Below are 19777 nucleotides of genomic sequence, written 5' to 3'. Positions count from 1 at the left end.
ACAGTCAAAGTTAATTCCAAATTTTTCTAGGATAGTATTTGAAATCTAAATTTAATAAGCCTCAGCCCATGTATATATATTAACTCTTTCAATGATATACAAAATTAACTGAAAAATAAGTTAGTGGACATTAACAATTCAATGCATGACCAGAATGTTAGCTAAGCCAACTACTAACTTGATTGTTTTGATTAGTTCAATTGGTCATAAACACACAGTCAGCCTAAATCTATAAAGCAAATTCACTATTATTCTTTAGCATCTAGTGCCGCAAACATTTTGTACAATCTTCTAGATTAAAAGCTTGCCATAACTTACTGTTTTTGCTCCTTGGCCTTTGACTTTTCTGCTTTCTCATAAACCTTTCTTCTTGTTACAGGGGAAGGCTCTGGTATTTTTTTCTCTGATTGAGATGACTGTCTGGAACTAAAATAAGAAAAGATCCTCTAATTATCTCTTATTATTTTAAATGTGTACATATAGGTTTAGTAGAAATTGTATCTAAAATTTTAATAGATTAATAAGTGGAACTTTAGAAGGATTATTACTTGGAAATAAAAGTAGGATAGGAAAATATGACATGAATTATTTTTAATTGATGAAAGTTTGACAACTATAAATTTTTGAAGACTGGCAATCTTATTAAACATGTTGAAATCTATTATCTTTAAATGTAAAAATAAATACTACACTGGCAAATAACTAATAAATATTTCACTTTGAAGCATAATGCTAAAGTTTTATTGGCAACTGCTTTAATTGAAAGTTATATTTATAGTTTCACAACAACAAAAATATTAGAATACCAGAATGTGATAAAAAAGGATATTTAATAAATTAATATTTAGATAGTAAAAAACTACTAATAAATGTAATCACATAAAACAGAATGACACAATTATTTTACTGAACTAGTAGTTTCTAGGTATTATTTAGCAGCAATATATATTTCAGTAGAAAAAATTTCCTGTCATAAATTTTAAGTGTTGAATGGTTTCTATATAATTAAAAATTCAGTCAGGCGTGGTGGTGCACTCTTGTAATCCCAGTACTTGGGAGGCTGAGACAGGAGGATCTGGATTTATGGCTAGCCTCAGCTATTTAATGAGGCCCTGTACAACTTAGTGAGACTGTTTCAAAAAGAAAGAATAAAAATAGGGCTGGAGGTGTAGCTTAGAGGTAGAATGTCCTTGGGTTCAATCCCCAATACCACAAAAAGATATATATGTATATAAATATACATATATTTAAATAATTAAAAATTCAAGGCTAAAAGCCAGGCGTGGTGGCGCACACTTGTAATCCCCACGCTTGGGAGGTGGAGACAGGAGAATCACACTGGTTTGAAGCCAGCCTCGCTGGCTTAAAAGACCCTGTTTCCAAACAAAAATATAAAAATTGGTCTGGGAGTATAGCCCGGAAGTAGAAGGGTTTCCAGGAACCCCAGTTTCACCAAAAAATAAAAATAGTTCAAGGCTAATTTTTATATAGTGGTGATGGATTTAAATATGTTTAATTTAATTTTAACTGTATCTTTACTATTCTTTATTTTTGGCAACACTGGGGATTGAAATCAGAGGCATTCTACCTCCGAGCAACACCTCCAAACCCTATTTTTTTTTTATTCTGTATTTCTGAAACAGGTTCTCACTAAGTTGCAGAAGGCCTAAGTAGTTGAGGCTGGCCACTAAACTTTGATCCTCCTGTCTCAGCCTAATATATGAAAGAATTAGAAAGCAACCCTCCCCCAGAACAGGTTTACATGATTCCTATTTTAAAATGAGAATTAATATAGTTAAACTTCATGTGCCCAATTTTTCTAATCAGAGGAAATCCCACTTTAGAAATTTCATGTCAGGTAAATCATAAAAACTATGAAAATATTATTTGACTTCACAAAATATAAGTCCTGCTTACTGTATCAAGAACATGGCCAACTCTTAAATTTGTAAAGAATTACAAACCTATGGGCACAGCTTTTGAGAACTTAAAAGTAAATCATATGAAGAGACTAAGTCCAAAAGATACTTTCTACAGTTTGTCAGAAAGGGTATATTTTTTAAATTAAAAAAAAAAAAGTGAAAAGAAGGTATTACCTTAATCGGATTCCAGGCCACAGATTTAGTCTTGAAGTTCCAAAATTCTACTCATTTGACAGACTAAATGCAGACCACATGCAAGTCCCTAAAATCTATGCTCTGTATCACTGCCTTCATCAAAAGCAATTCTACTCTCTTCCTGTCACAAAAGCATTGAAGCAATAGCAGTATGCTGGTTAGCTACATCCATAATTAATTACATAAGCCACCTCAAGCACATGCAAGAAAGTTCTGTCATCTTTAGAATTAATTTTGGAACTAAAGGCAGTAGATGGGATTACTGAATGGAAGATAATGGGAATATCTTCATAAGATAAAGAATATAATGGGAAACAGATATATGATGGTAGAAGGCTTGTTATTTTGTAATATTTACAGAGTCAAAGTGTGCTGTTTTTTGGAGGGATCAATGTTTCTCAATGCAGTTATATATTCATTCCATAAGCCACTTGCTAGAGCATATGTGAGGATTAACTTTTAAAATGTCATTAAAAATCATTACAAGTGAGTGATTTAGTTTTAATATAAATACCAAAATGTGCACACACACAAGACACAAACATGCACTTGTGCACACACACACACACACACACACACACACACACACTCACACATACACACCTGTGTAAGGAAGTCTTTCTTTATTTTCAAAATAATAATGAAAAAATTTCTAAGCAAAACTTATTTTGAAGTTTTATCTGTAGGAGAGAAACTATTACTTCTTTCAAATCTCTAACAATGCTAGTACTGTATGGATACACTCATTCCAAATATGTAAGGTGTTTCAAGATAAGTAATTGGAAAACCTCAGAATGTATAAAATTTCAATTGTATTTCTTTTTTTTTCTTTAAACAGGTCAGCAAAGATTTACTATCTTGACCAGGCTCTTAGAACTGGGATATAAGTAATACTGAGCAAATTTGAATCTTTAAAGTTTCTCTTAATATGTGATTATTTTATAGATATAACTCTAACCTAATTTACATGTTTCTGAATTAGTTTGTCTGTAATTAATAACTCATCTTTTGTGAAATTGATAACCCTAAAACTCAGACACAAGGCAAAGCAATTCAAACATCTCATTGTCAATTGTTTTGATAATCTAAAAGGAATTAGGGGAGACAATAACTAACAGAAATTGCTTTATAAACCAGAGATCTTATTTATATAATTTTAAAACTAGAAATGAGAAATTAGCAACATGCATATTAATTTTTAAAAAGCCAAAAGAAAGGAAGTTAGTTTAGCTGAGCCAAACTTACATGCTGCCTATCCTAGAAGGTAAGCCAGATGGGGGAAGAAGCTCTTTTTCCCTAGCAGAAGTACCACTTGTCTCTGTATTCATTCCAATCTCTTGCCCTTCTGCAACTGGTGTAAGAGGGCCAGGCAAGGAGGCGTCTCCTGCACTAGTGTCTGAAGCTAGTTCACTGCTATCTGCATACAGCAATTCCATCTGAGTGGTGGTTCTCCTTCGGGCCTAGTTAGAGAATGGAAGGAAAAGCAATCAGGGGCAAACTTTTGCATAGAACTTGATTAAGGAAATAGAGATTTATATTAGTTTGAAACAGATAAAAACATTTAGTGTGCCTTTCCCTAGCATGTGTGTCAAACAGAGGATGTGAGATAGTGCCAAGCCAGAACTACAGCCAGGTTAAGACCTGTGGAAACCACAATCATAGCCAACACGAATACCGTACTTACATGCCTGGCACAGTTTTAAACATTTCACTCTATTAGCATGTAGACAGGTAATATCATCATCTCAATTCACAAATGAAAAACCAAGGCACAAAGAAGCTAAATAACTTTCCCAAAGTCATACAGATACTATGAGGCCAGATTCAAAGCCAGGCAATTTGCCTCCAATATCACTATTTTATAGTGATATTTTATAGTAGTGCCATTCTCCTACAAGTGGCCAACTCTCCCAGCATAATATTTTTTTAAGAGGAAGAAAGGGAGAGAGGGAAGGAGGGAGGAAGAAACGAAGAAAAAGTGGAGGGGATAGGAGGGGAGCAGAAGGGAGTAAAGGAAGGAAGAAATAAGCCAAAAGGTAATTAATTACAGAAGTATTCAATTAAATTCTGACTTTTCCCATGTTTAAGGCTTTGTTTGATATTCATTTTTAATTTTTGTCTTCAAGTTTTATGACCCTTCTCTCCTGGTGCCATAAATATGTGTTAATTCCACCCACTGGATAATTTGACACCAGCCAGCCAACATTAGCTTTTGGTAGCTTGGTGAGACAGGCAAAAGTTCTTTCTCTAGAATCTAAACTCACTATAAGCATTCATTTCTTTACTCTTTAAAACCAAGCAAATATGCTGTTATTGCTCATAGTGGGTTGTTAATATTACTACAACAGATAAAGAAGTGTTTTATCAGATTATAAGTCCTCAAAGGGCAATTTTATATTCCGTGCATGTAACACAGAGCTGACACATAAATACTAAAACTTCATTTTTTCAATGAGTGAAAAAGAAATTATCAAATTAATTTTTTTTCCAGTACTGGGGATGGAACCCAGGGGCATTCTACCTCTGAACTACACCTTGAGCTCTATTTTTATTCTTTATTTCAAAACAAGATCTCACTAAAAGTTGCAAAGGGCCTAAGTAGCTGCGGTTGTGCATGAATCCGTGATCCTCCTGTCTCAGCCTCAACTTCATTTTTTTAATAAGCAAAACAGAAATTATGAGATATTTTTAGCAGTTTCCAATTAAAAAAAAAGGATTAAGTTGCACTTGAGAAAACTTTTGAAAAGAAAAAGCCCTACAGCCATATTTTATACTTTCAATTCCAATGCCAAGGCCCAAAGGCAGAAAGGAATGTTTTGTTCTTGGGAATTTCTAAACATAGAGGATCTTTCAGGAGATGATATTTAGGCCACCAATTCACATGTTTCTCTGGAAACTCACATGGATATGACTGACTAGGATTTCCCTGAATATGAAAGATTAAAGTTACCTTAAAAGATTATTTTCTCTGTTTTAAGGCTGAATCCAAACCATATTCAAATGTTGGCTTTGAGTTTTAATGACCTTTTTGGTTGCTTAGAATAATAAAACACAAACCACATTTCACCAAGCCATTAACTCATAGATCATACAATGGACTGGAGATATATTTTGATTAGCTTTTCCCAGTATTTTAAGATAAGAAAACTTTACATAGAAAATCTATATTTAAAACTTCTTTTAAGAAACTAGTGGATCTGGCAGCCTTTGGCCCATATTCCTGAATGACAAAAATGGGCAAGATTTGGTAGCAGTTATTTACTTTAGATGGGGCATGCATTCTCCAGGCAATCCAATGACCAGCCCCTCCAAACATACAAACTCATTATTTTACATCCAGCCAAATTGTTCATTTATACTGCCTAAACATTGTATGCTTACCCTGAGCACTTGCACAAGTATTATTCTTTCCAGTAGTGATTCTATCTATTCATTCAACAATATTTGCTAAGCACTCTAAGAATTATTTTTTTAAATATCTTAAGCATATTAATTAATTCATCTAGTATCAAATGCAATGATACTCAATATGAAATGTATGACAAGTTTCTTACACATTTAACAGCATGCATCACACACCATTATCAATCCCTACAAATATACATTATAGCTTTGTAAGTTTTAATGCGTGATAGCTAAGGGTTATTATTCTCAGGTCACTAGTAAGCAAAATAAATAAGAAAGACCTAAAACACACTAAAATGCTAATATTAAAAAATATACAATGATAATGATTTTAAATCTCCAATCTAAATTATTCATATTGTATGCCTCTACAGGGTCTACCATTTAGTTGACCAATAGCTTAAGAGTCAACTTGTACAATCACATCCAGTGAGAGAAGCACAAGATGTAGTAAAGATCAAGTTTCAACAAAGATAAAGTCCTTTAAAATGATTTTTTCAGTTATCATCCAAAAAGAAATGACAAAACAAATTTCTTACAAATAAGGAAGTTTTGGTAAAAGCATACCTACTTGCTACTCTATTAATGGCCAGATCTGAAGTCTACATTTTTGTTAGTGATAACAAAGAACAAGAGAAAATGTTTACCGGGTATTTCCAATTCTCCTTACCTTGTTCTTAGGTTTCACTTCACCACAAAGCTTCATAAGGTCTGAAGACAGTGTGCTGTATGCAAATATGGAATTAATCATAAAATTAAAAGAGAACACACTATAGAAAACCACTTGACCTTTATGTAACTATGAAAAAAATATATATATATATATCAGAGAAAGGCAACATTTAGAAATAAATTTATTTTATATAACTTGGTATTATTTTAAAATTTGTGACTGTCACCTGCCTGCCTGCCTCCCTGCTTGCCTTCTTTCCTTTATCAGGGATCAAACCCAGGGCCTTGGCTGTTCTAGGCAAGTGCTCTATCACCAAGCTATGCCTCCAACCCAGATATTACTGTTTCTAGTGCTATTCATTTAGCCATAAAACTTATTTTTGTTTTATAGCAACTATGTGATACAAGATAAAAATATTAAAAACATAGAAGCAATTCAAATCATAGAAAAAAATCTGCTGAGTACATTTACATAGAAACAAGAATATAGAAACACACTAACAATTCAAATAATAGAAATAAGTCTACTAAGGATCTCTTACCTTCCTTCTGACCCTGGGCTATTTAAAGGTGCATCCTCATCAGTACTATCCTCTACATTTTCTAAAAAGAAAAAAATGTTCAGAATTTAAGTACTATCCTATGTTACAGAAAAATCAATTCAACATGTTTGTATGGGGAATTTAGTTTTAGTAGGTAAATAAAAATAGAACTGTAGAAAAATATTTCTAAGAAACCCTGCTAACTATATGCCTTATGACAATAAACAGTGTATTTGAAGTAGGAAAATCATAAAATTGAATGTTGAAACATGGAAGAATAACATTGGACAGGAATTAGATCATGTATTTTTCTGAGTATATTTAATTTATATTTTTTCAAAGTTGGGTATTTATCTTACACCATACAAGTACACAAAAATCTAATGATTAAAAATACAATGTTAATAGGTGGGTGTGGTGGCACACACTTGTAATCCCAGCATTTGGGAGGCTGAGACTGGAGGATTTCAGTTCAAGGACAGCCTCAGCTACTACTCAATGAGGCACTTTGCAACTCAGTGAAACCCTGTTTCAAAATAAAGAATAAAAAATAGGGCTGGGAGTATAGCTCCGAGGTAGAATGCTCCTGGGTTCCATCCCCCAATAACCCCCCCCCACACACACACAATGTTAAAATAAATGCCATATAAGATACTTTTTAAATGCTGGGCCAATCATTAACACTAAAGACTAAAGTATAAACATACTTCTTAAATTTGATCAGTTAAGCTATCTTATCTAAATGTTTTTCCTTTTAATTTTTTTATTTATTTTTGCCTAGAAGTAGAAAAAGAGTGTGTATGAAGATATTCAGAAGTCACACATCAGCATGCCGTTCCTTCACATGTATACAGAAGACAAAAACAATAGGCTTGCATACAACAGTTCTCTAAACAAATACAAATAAGCCACTCCTGTTTCTGAACAACTGTAGCCAACTAGAAAAAGGGGGGGGGGAGGCAAATAAAACTAATGGGAAATCAGTAAATAAAATACACACACACACACACACACACACACACACACACACACACAATTTAAAACATCAGCCAGCCAGGTGTGGTGGTGCACACTTGTAATCCCAGCATTCGGGTGGCTGAGACCAGAGGATCGTGGTTTGTGGACAGCCTCAGTTACTTTAGTGAGGCCCTCCAAACTTGCAACTTAATGAGACCCTGTTTAAAAAAAGAAAGAAAGAAAGAATATATATCATAGAGCAGTGGTTGTAGCTCGTAGGTCGAATACTCCTGGGTTCCATTCCCAGACACCCCCCCCCAAAAAAAAAAACCACGCAGAGACAGGAGGATTGTGCATGTTCGAAGCCAGCTTTGCTGGCTTTAGAGACCCTGTTTCCAAATTTTAAAAAAGCATAAAGTAAGTCTGGGAGGTAGAAGGGTTTCCAGGAACCCCAGTACCACAAAAAAAAAAAAAAAAAAAAAAACCCAGCCAACTCCTAACATAGTTGCAGGCTTTAAAAACATATATATTATAAAATCATTCCACAGAACTAAAGATAATATTATAAGAAATATATACATAGGATTTATCATCCTTTAATTCTAATGTTATATCATACAGATAAACTGGTATGAGTCAGGTAACTCTGTATCTCCACTAATCTTCCTTCCTTCCTTCCTCGCTGTATAAGCAGGCAAGTAGGTGGGAGCTCAGTAATGGTTGACAGTACCATCTAAAATAAAAGTCACTTGGAACCATGCAGAGGGAGTTTACTTTCTGAAGTAAGTAAGTGGTCTTGAAGGCAATGTGTATGTCAAAGCCCATTCAAAGGAGGCTCATGGACTTGCTTCACAGACAGAATACCTGAATGCTAAGGTCACTGAATTAGGTGACTGTAGAAAATAAGGTTACAAAGAAGTGCAAAGCCTAGTGTCTGCTTTCTCATGTGTAAAACCAGGCTATGATTTGCTCATATTTTTCTTGCAGGGAGTGATGAAACCAAACAGAACATTCAGTGTTATGGGAGTGTTTGTTTTTTTTTTTTTAAACCACTTAACTTCTGCTTGTGTATGTGTGCCTTATATAGAGATAATTACATCTTGACATAACCAACCTGGACAGAGCAAAGAGAACCCGGCCCAGACAGTCACCAACTCAGACATATCCTCAGAGCTGAGAATGTCTGAATCACTGTGGCTATTTGGAAAGAGGACATACCATCACCTCATTGCTGGCTGTGCTCCCCACTTGAAAACTTAATTCTAGCCCAAGGCCTATGGTTTTTTTCATCTCAGGTGCATTAAAGTCCAAGACATGGCTCCTACATGTCCCCAAGTATATACGGATCAGAGTAAAGTTTCACAGCCTGACTTCACTGGATGTTAAGCAAATCATTGGGGTTTTCAGTCACTTTTACTAAATAAATCTTAATTATCTTAATAAAAGATATATTTTATCTTAATAAAAGATATATAAAGTATAGCAAAGGCATGAATACAGCAACTGCTCTCTTTAGAACTGTCTGCTTGCACAACTGCACTTTGGCTGATATCTGAAAACAGGTCTTAAAATATCCCCAGTTAACACTTTATTGAAGTCTGCTCACAGCCTCGACTATGCTTCCCTTTTGGGAGTCTCAAGTCCTAGTTGGCATTAGAGCACACCAAAGGTTAGAGGGTACCAATCTGGCCATTTAGAATAAGACTGTGGTTGAGTGTCTAATGGACTTTCCTAGCATAGGCACTGTTCCTGAGCCCACACACTATGTGATGTCTCATTGGTTGGAGGCAGCATAGAAAAGCCTGTACATGGACTTCAATGGACTCCATCTGTGTCTTTTCACCTTAGGATCCAGTTGTGTATCCTTTCCATGAATGCTCACATCAATCTTAACTGTAAATACAACTACATGCTGAGCTTCATGTGATTTCTAGTAAACCTCCAGAGATAAAAGTAACCTTGAGGATCCCAATATAGGCAAGAGTAAAGAGGAGAAATAAATATGCTCTTCAAAGGCTTTACAAAAGTACAGGCCTAGTAGCATGGGTACTGGCCATGGCTCATCCTCTAGCCTTGTGTTTCAGTATTATATCCATGTACTGTATGCTCAAAAACAACAATCTTTGTGTAGGCTTCATGTACACAACACTGTGGCCACATCTCCATGCCTCAGCCTGCTGCCCCTCTTCCTAAACTCTTTTTTTAAAATTTTATTTTATTGAAAGTAAATATTATACATTTAATCTGTATTTGGTGCCCTCTCCCCTCCCTCACTTCCCTTCCCCCCTCCCGATACTTAATACCCAGGCTAACCTTGCTATATTCGTACTTTTAAACCTATTTGGAAATAGCCACTCATCAGTCAAGTTCAGCCTCCTTCCTCTCTTAGTTTTCCATTCAAACTTTGCTGAGATTTCCCTTACATTATCTGGAGTCCCTCTGGTATCCCCAATGCTCACTCTTTTGGGCATATTAGAGGAAACATATGTCCCTTCTCTTTCTGTGTTTGGCTGATCTCACTTAACATAATGCTTTCCAGCACTTTCCATTTTCTTACAAATGACATTATTTTGTTCTTCTTTATAGCTGAATAGAATTCCATTGTGTGTATTTCCCATAACTTTGCAAACCATTCATCTGTTGATGGGGGCCTAGGTTATTTCCAAATTTTGGCTATTACAAATTGTGCTGCTATGAACATAGGTATGCATATGTTGCTGTAGTTCTCTGTTTTCAACCCCTTTGGAAAAATACCCAGGAGTGGTAAAGCTGGATCGTATGGTGGATCTATTCCCAGTTTTCTAAGGAATCTCCACACAGATCTCCATAGTCGCTGAACTAGTTTGCACTCCCACCAACAATGTAAAAGAGTTCCTCTTTTCCCACATCCTCGTCAGCATTTATTATTGTTTGATTTATTTATGCTTGCCAATCTGACTGGGGTTAGATGGAATCTCAGTGGAGTTTTGATTTGCATCTCCCTGATGGCTAATGATGAAGAACATCTTTTCATGAATCTATTAGCCATTTGTAGCTCCTCTTTTGTAAAGTGTCTATTCATTTCAGTTGCCCATTTCTTGATTGGCTTGTTTGTTTTGCTATTGCAGAGTCTTTTGAGCTCTTTGTATATTCTGGATATTAGCCCCCTATCGGAGTGGTGACTGGTAAAATCTTCTCCCATTCTGTAGGTTTCCTCTTTAGGTTCTTGATGGTTTCCTTTGATGAGAAGAAGCTTTTTAGTTTGATCTATCCCATTTGCTGATTCTTGCTTTAATTTCCTGAGCTTTGGAGGTTTTGTTGAGAAAGTTACTGCCTGTGCCTATATGTTGTAGTGATGAGCCTATGATCTCCTCTAATAACTTCACAGTCTCTGGTCTTTCTAAGTCTTTGATCCATCTCGAGTTGATTCCTGTGCATGGTGAGATATAGGGGTTTAGTTCCATCCTTCTACAAATGGATAGCCAGTTCTCCCAGCACCATTTGTTGAAAAGGCTGTCTTTTCTCCAGCGTATGAGTTTGGCCCCTTTGTCAAAGATTAATTGACTGTAGGTGTGTGGATTTGTTTCTGTATCTTCTATTCTGTTCCACTGGTCAGTGTACCTGTTATTGTGCCAATACCATGCTGTTTTTACTACTATTGATCTATAGTATAGTTTGAAGTCTGGGATTGTGATGCCTCCTGAGTGATTCTTGTTGCTGAGAATTGCTTTGGCTATTCTGGGTCTTTTCTTTCTCCATATAAAGTTCATGATTGCTTTGTCTATGTCTGTGAAGAATGTAGTTGGTATTTTGATGGGAATTGCATTGAATCTATAAATCTTTTTTGGCAGAATGGCCATTTTGATGATATTTATTCTGCCTATCCACGAGCATGGGAGGTCTTTCCATCTTCCAAGGTCTTCTTCAATTTCTTTCTTTAATGTTTTATAGTTTTTGTTGTAGAGGTCTTTTACATCTTGGGTTAGGTTTATTCCTAGGTATTTTTATTGGTTTAGAGGTTATAGTGAATGGAATTGATTGTTTTATTTATTTTTATTTATTTAATTTTTATTTTTTATTGGTGCAATGTATTCATACATCATAATGGTATAAAGAAAATATTTTTGTAGACATACATGCACACATCACCCAGTTACCCCCTACCCTATTATTTCTACACCTCTATTATTTCTACAGTTATTTTCCTGATTTGATCTTCTAGAAATCTCTGAATTTCTGTTTTATCAGGTTCTGATGTTGTGGGGTTGTGGGCATTCATTGCTCCATTGTTATTCCTCTTTCCCATGATTTCAGAAGTTTGTGCCTTCTCTAGGTTCTTCCCTGGGTCACTACGACTACACTTAAGGTGCTGTGGATCTCGAGTCTATGGTATCTCAGTTCCCACTACTCCTTTACTGGGTTGTATCGCAGAGTCTCAGACCCTGGGAGTCAATCGAGACAGCTTTAGACCATGGAAGGTGCCAGGTTGGGCGTTCTCCTATGGTGTAATATCTCTGCCACCACCACTCCCCCACTGGGTCAAGTCCCTGGGAGTACAGTACTGGGATTTCTCCTCTAGGGGCCTCAATTTGACTCACTGTTGAGTGCGCAGATGGAGCTGTCGTGGACTCGGTGAATTCGCTGCTGCTGCCGCCGGTAGCAATATGGCACTGCTGCTGCGCCCTTGGCCGTGAGGCTGGCGTATTTCTTTTCTGTTTTTGAACTCCACTCTGGGTCCCTGCAGGTTGCACTGAGCCCAGCCCCTGGGAGCTTTAGATGCTCCCTGCGCTGAGAGATCTGCCGAATCCCGCCCGGCTGTTCCACAGCGGCTCACCTCAGCTCGCTGTCCGCCACTCCTCTCTGGAGCTTGGTAGGCTGTTGAGTGTGTTGGTCTGGTGCCGTCCAGTGAACTCGCCACTGCCACCAGCAGTAAGGCGCTGCTGCTGTGTTCTCAGGCGTGAGGCCGGCGTATCTTCTATCTGTTTTCTGAACTCTGTTATGAGTTCCCTTCCTCTCTGGAGCCTGGTGCTGCAAGGCAAAATGGCACCTGCCGCTTCATGCTGCGGCTCCGGCTGCAGCACTGCGGTCTGGTTTCTGGTATCTTGTTTTTCCAGCCCTCTTTTTCTCTGTCCTTTAAAATTACATTTTTTGTTTCTCTGCTGATGGTGTTTTCTGGCCATGAAAGGCACTGATTTTGTGGTAATAGAGATTGGTTGTTAGCGGGGCTCGTAAGCCCCGTTTTGCTCCGTCGCCATCTTCCTGTTTTATTTCTTTCATTTTGGATTCACTGTTAGTATAAAGAAAAGCCTCTGATTTCTTTAGGTTGATTTTGTATCCTGCAACTTTGTTGAATTTGTTAATTAACTCCAGAAGTCTTTTGGTTGAGTTCTTAGGGTCTTCTAGGTAAAGGATCATGTCATCTGCAAATAAGGATAATTTTAATTCCTCTCTTCCTATTTGAATTCCTTTGATTTCCTTTTCTTGTCTTATTGCTGTGGCAAGAGTCTCAAGGACTATATTGAAGAGGAGTGGTGATAGTGGACATCCTTGTCTTGTTCCCAATTTTAGGGGGAATTCTTGCAGTTTTTCCCCATTCAGTATAATGTTGGCTTTGGGTTTGTTATATATTGCCTTAATGATGTTGAGTTATGTTTCTTTTATTCCAATTTTCTGTAGTGTTTTTAACATGAATGGGTATTGGATTTTGTAGAAGGCATTTTCAGCATCTATTTCTATGATGATGTGGTTTTTATTGATTCTATTTATGTGGTGGATGACATGTATTGATTTGCGTATGTTGAACCAAGCTTGTTTTTCCGGGATGAAACCAACTTGGTCATGGTGTATTATTCTCTTGATATGTTTTTTAATGCGTATGGCTAGTATTTTGTTTAGAATTTTTGCATCTATGTTCATTAAAGATATTGGTCTGTAGTTTTCCTTTCTTGAGGTATCTTTATTTGGTTTGGAGATTAATGTGATACTGGCCTCATAGAAGGAATTTGGGAGAGTACCATCTCTTTCAATTTCCTGGAATAAGTTATGAAGTATTGGTATTAGTTCTTTACTGAAGGCTTTGTAGAATTCAGCTGGAAACCCATCTGGGCCTGGGCTTTTCTTTGATGGAAGAATTTTTATTGCCATTTCTATTTCATTGTTTGCTATTGGTTGGTTTAGGCTTGCTATGTCCTCTTGGTTCAGTTTAGGTAGGTTAACTGTGTTTAGGAATTTATCGATTTCTTCCATGTTTTCTCATCCATTGGCGTATAAATTTTTAAAGTAGTTTCTGATAATCCTTTGAATTTCTTCACTATCTGTGGTAATGTCTCCTTTTTCATTTCTGATTTTAGTAATTTGCATTGATTCTCTTTTTCTTTTGGTTAAGTTGGCCAGGGGTTTATCAATTCTATTAACCTTTTCAAAGAACCAGCTTTTTGTTTTGTTGATTCTTTGAATTGTTTTTGTTTTTGTTGTTGTTGTTCTCTATTTCATTTATTTCTGCTCGGATTTTAATAATTTCCTGTCTTCTGCTGGCTTTGGGGTTGGACTGTTGCAGTCTTTCTAGATCCTTGAGTTATGCCAATAGGGTCTGAACCTGGTGATTCTGAGTCCTTCTTATGTGAGCAGTCAATGCAATAAACTTTCCTCTTAATACTGCTTAATACTTCATAGTGTCCCAGAGATTTTGGTAAGTTGTGTCTGTGTTTTCATTTATTTCCAAAAATTTCTTTACTTCTTCCCTAATTTCTGCTCTTACCCTTTCATCATTCAATAGTGTATCATTCAGTCTCCATGTATTTGCATAGTTTCTTTTGAGTTTCCTGTTGTTGATTTCTACTTTTATTCCATTATGGTCTGAAAAGATGCAAGGAATTATATTACATCTTTTGAATTTGCTGGTGCTTTCTTTGTGTACCAGGATGTGATTTATTTTGGAGAAGGTTCCATGGGCTGATGAGAAGAATGTGTATTCTATAGTTTCTGGATGAAATGTTCTGTATATGTCTATTAGGTCCATTTGGCTTATAGTTTTCTTTAGTTCTAAAGAATCTTTAGACAACTTTTGCCTTGAAGTTCGATCCAGTGGTGTGAGAGGCATATTGAAGTCTCCCAGAATTATTGTATTTGGGTGTATTTGAGATCTGATGTCCTGAAGGGTTTGTTTTACAAACGTGGTTGCATTCACATTTGGAGCATAAACGTTTACTATCATTATATCATCTTGGTGTATTGTTCCTTTTAATAAAAAGAAGTGCCCTAATTTGTCTCTTCTGATATGTCTTAGTTTAAAGTCTGTTTTGTTGGATATCAGGATTGCTACCCCTGCCCTTTTTTGTTCTCCAGTAGCATGGTATATCTTTTTCCATCCTTTCACTTTCAGTCTGTGAGTGTCTTTGGCTGTTAGGTGAGTTTCTTGCAAACAGCATATATTTGGGTTATGTTTTTTGATCCACATAGCCAAACTATGTCTTTTGATTGGTGAGTTAAGTCCTCTGACGTTAAGAGTTATTATTGACATATGATTTTTGTTTTCTGTCATTTTGTGTTCTGTCATGTTTGGTAGCTTTTTCTTTCTTCCTTACTTAGAAGCCCCTCTGATCACTTTCCTCTCTTCTCTGGTTCTAAAGTCTGCTTCTTTTTTCTTCTTTATAGTTTATTTCTTTAAGTATTTTCTCTAGTGTTGGCTTTGAATTCATAATTTTTTTGAGATTTTGTTTATCCTGAAATACTTTTATTTCACTGTCGACTTTGAATAGTACTTTTGCTGGATAAAGCAGCTTCGGTTGGAAGTTATTTTCTTCCAAGGTCTGGATCACATCATACCAGTCTCTCCTGGCATTCATGACCTGCGTTGTATAGTCTGGGGTGATTCTTATTATTTTGCCTCTGTATGTCACCCGACCTTTTGTCCTCACTGTTTTTAAGATCTTTCCCTTGGCCTCTATGTTAGTCATTTTGACTATTATGTTGCGTGGGGAGGTTCTTTTTTGATCTTAATGGTGTTCTGTATGTCTCTTGAACATGAAGATCTATCTCTCGTTTCATGTTAGGGAAGATCTCCGAAATTATTTCTGTGAAGAGATTACGGATGCCCCTGGTCTGTACCTTTATCCCATCTTCAATGCCTTTTATCCATAAGTTAGGGCGTTTCATGTTGTCCCAAATTTGCTGTATGTTTAGGTTTTGTTGCTGTTATGACTTCTGCATACTATTGACTGTTTTTGGTGTTGGATGAACTGTCTTTTAACAGTGATATTCTACTTTCCATTTCCTCTAATCTTCCCGAATTTCTTTCTATTGCTGACTTCATTTCATTTATTGACTCTTTCATTTCATTCCAAGCCTCTTTCTGATTCTTTTTTAGTGTTTCTAACTCATCTTTCATCTCCTCTAAACTTGTTTTAAATCCTTTCATCATAATGTAGATCAAGATTCGGAACTCCCCTTCCTGCATTTCTTGTAGGTCAGTATTCGTGATTTCTGTCATTTCTCCAGTGTTCCTATTTCTCATATTTTCAGAGTTCTCAGGTCTGGTTTTCTGCTGTCTTCCCATCATTAGTGGGTATTATTTTTGGCCCAGTCTTTGTATTAGGACTTTAGAAAAGACTTATCCCCCCAGAAAAAAAAAAAAAAAACTTATCCCCCCAGAAAACCAAAAGCCAAAACAAACCCAAAGACCCAAAAAGTAGAACAAACAATACCAAACCGCAATAGTAAAAAATAAAATATAAAAGGATAGAAAAATAGTAAAAAAAAAAAAAAATAATAATAAAAGAGATAACAGTCCTACTATATTGTTGATATATGTTGAATCTTGTTTTTGCTTGGAGTGTCCCCTTGTGGCCCCATGCAGGTATCGTGCCTTAAGCGCTCTTCTGTGATCCGGAGTTGAATTGGCCCACTTTGCGCACACTGGCACTCACATATATCATACTCACTGTGTGCTCACTGGGTCTGTGGCTCTTCTGAATTCACGCTGGCAGTCCAATCTGTGGCTCTGAAGCTCTGGCAGCTCTCCCGTATCCTGCTGACTTTTCACTCCCGCGGTAAGCAGGTCCATTTCCTGGTCCCTGCTGATCTCCAGGCGTGTCTGCAGGGCCGCCTTTGTTGGGTGCCCCTCAGGAGCTCCAGTTAGCTAGCAACTTCAGGTATTGGAACTCTCTGGTCACTTTCAGACTTTAGAGCTTTTCTGAGAATGTCAAAGACCCAAAAGTTCTGTTTGGGCCAGCGGCCCTGAGGCCACTGCACCTGTGCCTACACTCCGCCGGCTGCCGATTCTTCAGCTCACTATCTGCTTTCTTTGTGTGTTGTGGTGAATCCTGCAGTTCAGTTGCTGGATTTTTTTCTGCTGTATTCCCCAAGTCTGTTTTGGATCCTACGTTTAATTTTTTCTTTTTTAAGACACTTCTGTCTCAGTAGTTGAACTTAGTTTGCTTCAGCTAGTGAGGGATGCTGCGTCTCTCCGTCGCCATCTTGGAAAAATTTCCCTAAACTGACTCTTTTCTGGAGCTTCTTCAATACTCTCTTTTGCCTGGATAACTCTTTTTCTTTCTTTATGCTCTAGCTCAAATGTCATCTCCTCCAGAAAGCTGTCATCTACATTTCCACTCTTTTTGAGTGGTTCCAATCTATGTTCCCATAACCATTTGTATATATCATAATCACCATCCTCAATGCAATATATCACACTTTGTTCATGCTCCATCACTTTCAGCAAGGCATCAGCTTTATGAGGAAAAGATTGGTTCTCACTCATCTCTGAATCCAGTACCCCACCCAAATGCTTGAGATAAAGTTGAAGCGCAAAGTAAAGGGTTTATTTATTTATTTTTTTAAAAAGCAATGTATCTATGACTTTTTAACTTCTGGAGGTTTAATTCCATTTCTTTACTCCTTCCATGTGTTTCCTCCAGCTCCTCTAATCTATGTTATAGCCATCTCAAGGAAAAATTTTTGCCATGAGTCACACATTATATCATCTGAATGCCACTTCAAACTATTAGTTTAAAGTTGTAAAAAGTGCTTATCAAATTAACAGTTTAGCTGGGCATGGTGGTGCACGCTTGTAATCCCAGGGTTTGGGAGGCTGAGACTGGAGGACTGCAGTTTGTGGACAGCCTCAGCTATTTAGTGAGGCCCTTTGCAACTCAGTGAGACCCTGTTTCAAAATAAAGAGTAAAAATAGGGTAGGGGGGTGTAGCTCAGAGAATGCCCCTGGGTTCCATCCCCAGACCACACACATAAAAAATAAATAACAGTTTAGAATTTGTCTGCACAAAATGACATAAAAGAATTTTTCTTCCAAGCTAAAGTAGATCATGTATTACTATAAGCTGAGACACTAAGAAGAACAAAGAAGAGAGGGAGGAGGAGAACAAGAAATGAAAAAAGAGGGGGTGACAAACTTGAGGAGGTGGAGGAGAAGGGAGAAGTAGGGGAGAAGAAAGGAAAAACAATGAGAAAAATGCTGGTTACATTAGCAGATTCTTGAGCAGCCTAACATTGTTTCTTTTAATCAATTATAATTGAGCCAAATTGGTCTTATATCTGTTCTCATCCTAGCTTGTATAGCTTTTCCCTATATATTGTTTTATTATGCACTGCTCTCAAGGAAATATGATGGTGATATTAATGTGCATCATAAAAATCAAATATATCATGTATTTTGTTATATCATTTAAAGAAAAGGCAGAGTCAGATTGTTTATTCTAATAACACAGAGAGTTAGTTAAATTGAATCTTTCAGTTACTCTCCTTTAAGTATAAATATTTAGAAAACTTGACAACTATGTCATTAAGAAAAAAAGTTATGACCAAATTTTTTTTTTTTTTTTTTTTTTTTTTTTTTTTTTTTTTTTTTTTTTGCGGGTCTGGGGCTGGAACCCAGAGGCATCTGACCTCAGAGCTACAACCCCTGCCCAATTTTTTATTCTTTTATCTTGAAACAGGGTCTCACTGAGTTGCAAAGGGCCTCACTAAGTAGCTGAGGCTGTCCACAAACTGTGATCCTCCAGTCTCAGCCTCCCAAATGCTGGGATTACAAATGTGTGCCACCATGCCCGGCTATAACCAAATTTCAAAATAATTTTATTTAAGCCAGGCATAATGATGCATGCCTGTAATCCCAGTACTTGGGAGGCTGAGGGAGAAGGATTGCAGGTTTGTGGCCAGTCTCAGCTACTTAATGTGGCCCTCTGCTACTTAGTGAGACCTTTTTTAAAAAATAAAGAATAGGCAAGCATGGTGGCACATGCTTGTAATCCCAGCATTTGGGAGGCTGAGACAGGAGGATTGTGGTTTGTGGACAGCCTCAGGTACTTAGTGAGGCCCTTTGCAACTCAATGAGACCCTGTTTCAAAATAAAGAATAAAAAAATAAGACTGGACGCCCGGCGTGGTAGTGCACGCTGGTAATCCCCACTCTTGGGAGGCTGAGACGGGAGGATCATGCAGGTTTGAAGCCAGCCTCAGCTACTTAGTGAGGCTCTCAGCAACTTAGTGAGACCCTGTTTCCAAATAAAATATGAAATAGGTTTGGGAGTATATCCCAGAGGTAGAAAGCCCCTGGGTTTCAGCCACAGTACCACAAAAAAAAAAAAAAAAAAAAAATAGGACTGGAGGTATAATGGCCCTGGGTTCCATCCCCAGTACTGCAATAAAAAAAAAAGAATAAAAAATAGGCCTGGAGGCATAGCCCAGAGGTAGAATGCCCCTGGGTTCAATCACCAGCAAAACACACACACACACACACACACACACACACACACACACACACACACACACAGTATATATATATATGTATATGTATATGTATATATATGTATATATATGTATATATGTATATATGTATATATGTATATATATGTATATATATACATACATATATCAATGGTATATATATATATATACACACACATACATATAATGGTATATATATATAGCTGCTGCAAAATAATTAGACATATCACCAATACTAAAATTTCCCCCAAACTCTTAATCATTACCATATATCATCACTAAGAAGAGAGAAAGATGTTGACAATGAGTGGGTATAGCTGATGTAGATGTAGGAGAGGAAGAAGAAACAGTTTAAAAACTTCTATAT

At 36.8% G+C, this 19777-nt stretch overlaps 1 protein-coding gene across 7 annotated transcripts in view; it reads right to left on the bottom strand.

Annotated features, from left to right (window-relative positions):
- The window catches only part of KIF21A (kinesin family member 21A), a gene marked incomplete at both ends in the record, with an annotated part of 219842 nt that overhangs the window by 43670 nt on the left and 156395 nt on the right, over positions 1-19777 (bottom strand). For 6 of the 7 annotated variants that reach the window (XM_080706303.1, XM_080706301.1, XM_080706302.1 and 3 more), the window contains 4 exons: positions 319-426; positions 3363-3577; positions 6193-6247; positions 6737-6797. In XM_080706303.1, coding sequence (XP_080562429.1) covers positions 319-426; positions 3363-3577; positions 6193-6247; positions 6737-6797 — 439 coding nt within the window. The remainder of the gene's footprint in view (positions 1-318; positions 427-3362; positions 3578-6192; positions 6248-6736; positions 6798-19777) is intronic. The other variant, XM_080706306.1, reaches the window with a different exon arrangement.

This window comes from Muscardinus avellanarius (genome assembly GCF_963383645.1).
Source record: "Muscardinus avellanarius genome assembly, chromosome: 11".
NCBI classification, from domain to species: domain Eukaryota; kingdom Metazoa; phylum Chordata; class Mammalia; order Rodentia; family Gliridae; genus Muscardinus; species Muscardinus avellanarius.
The sequence above is the reverse complement of the archived record's forward strand: the minus strand, read 5'-3'. Positions and strand labels throughout refer to the sequence as shown.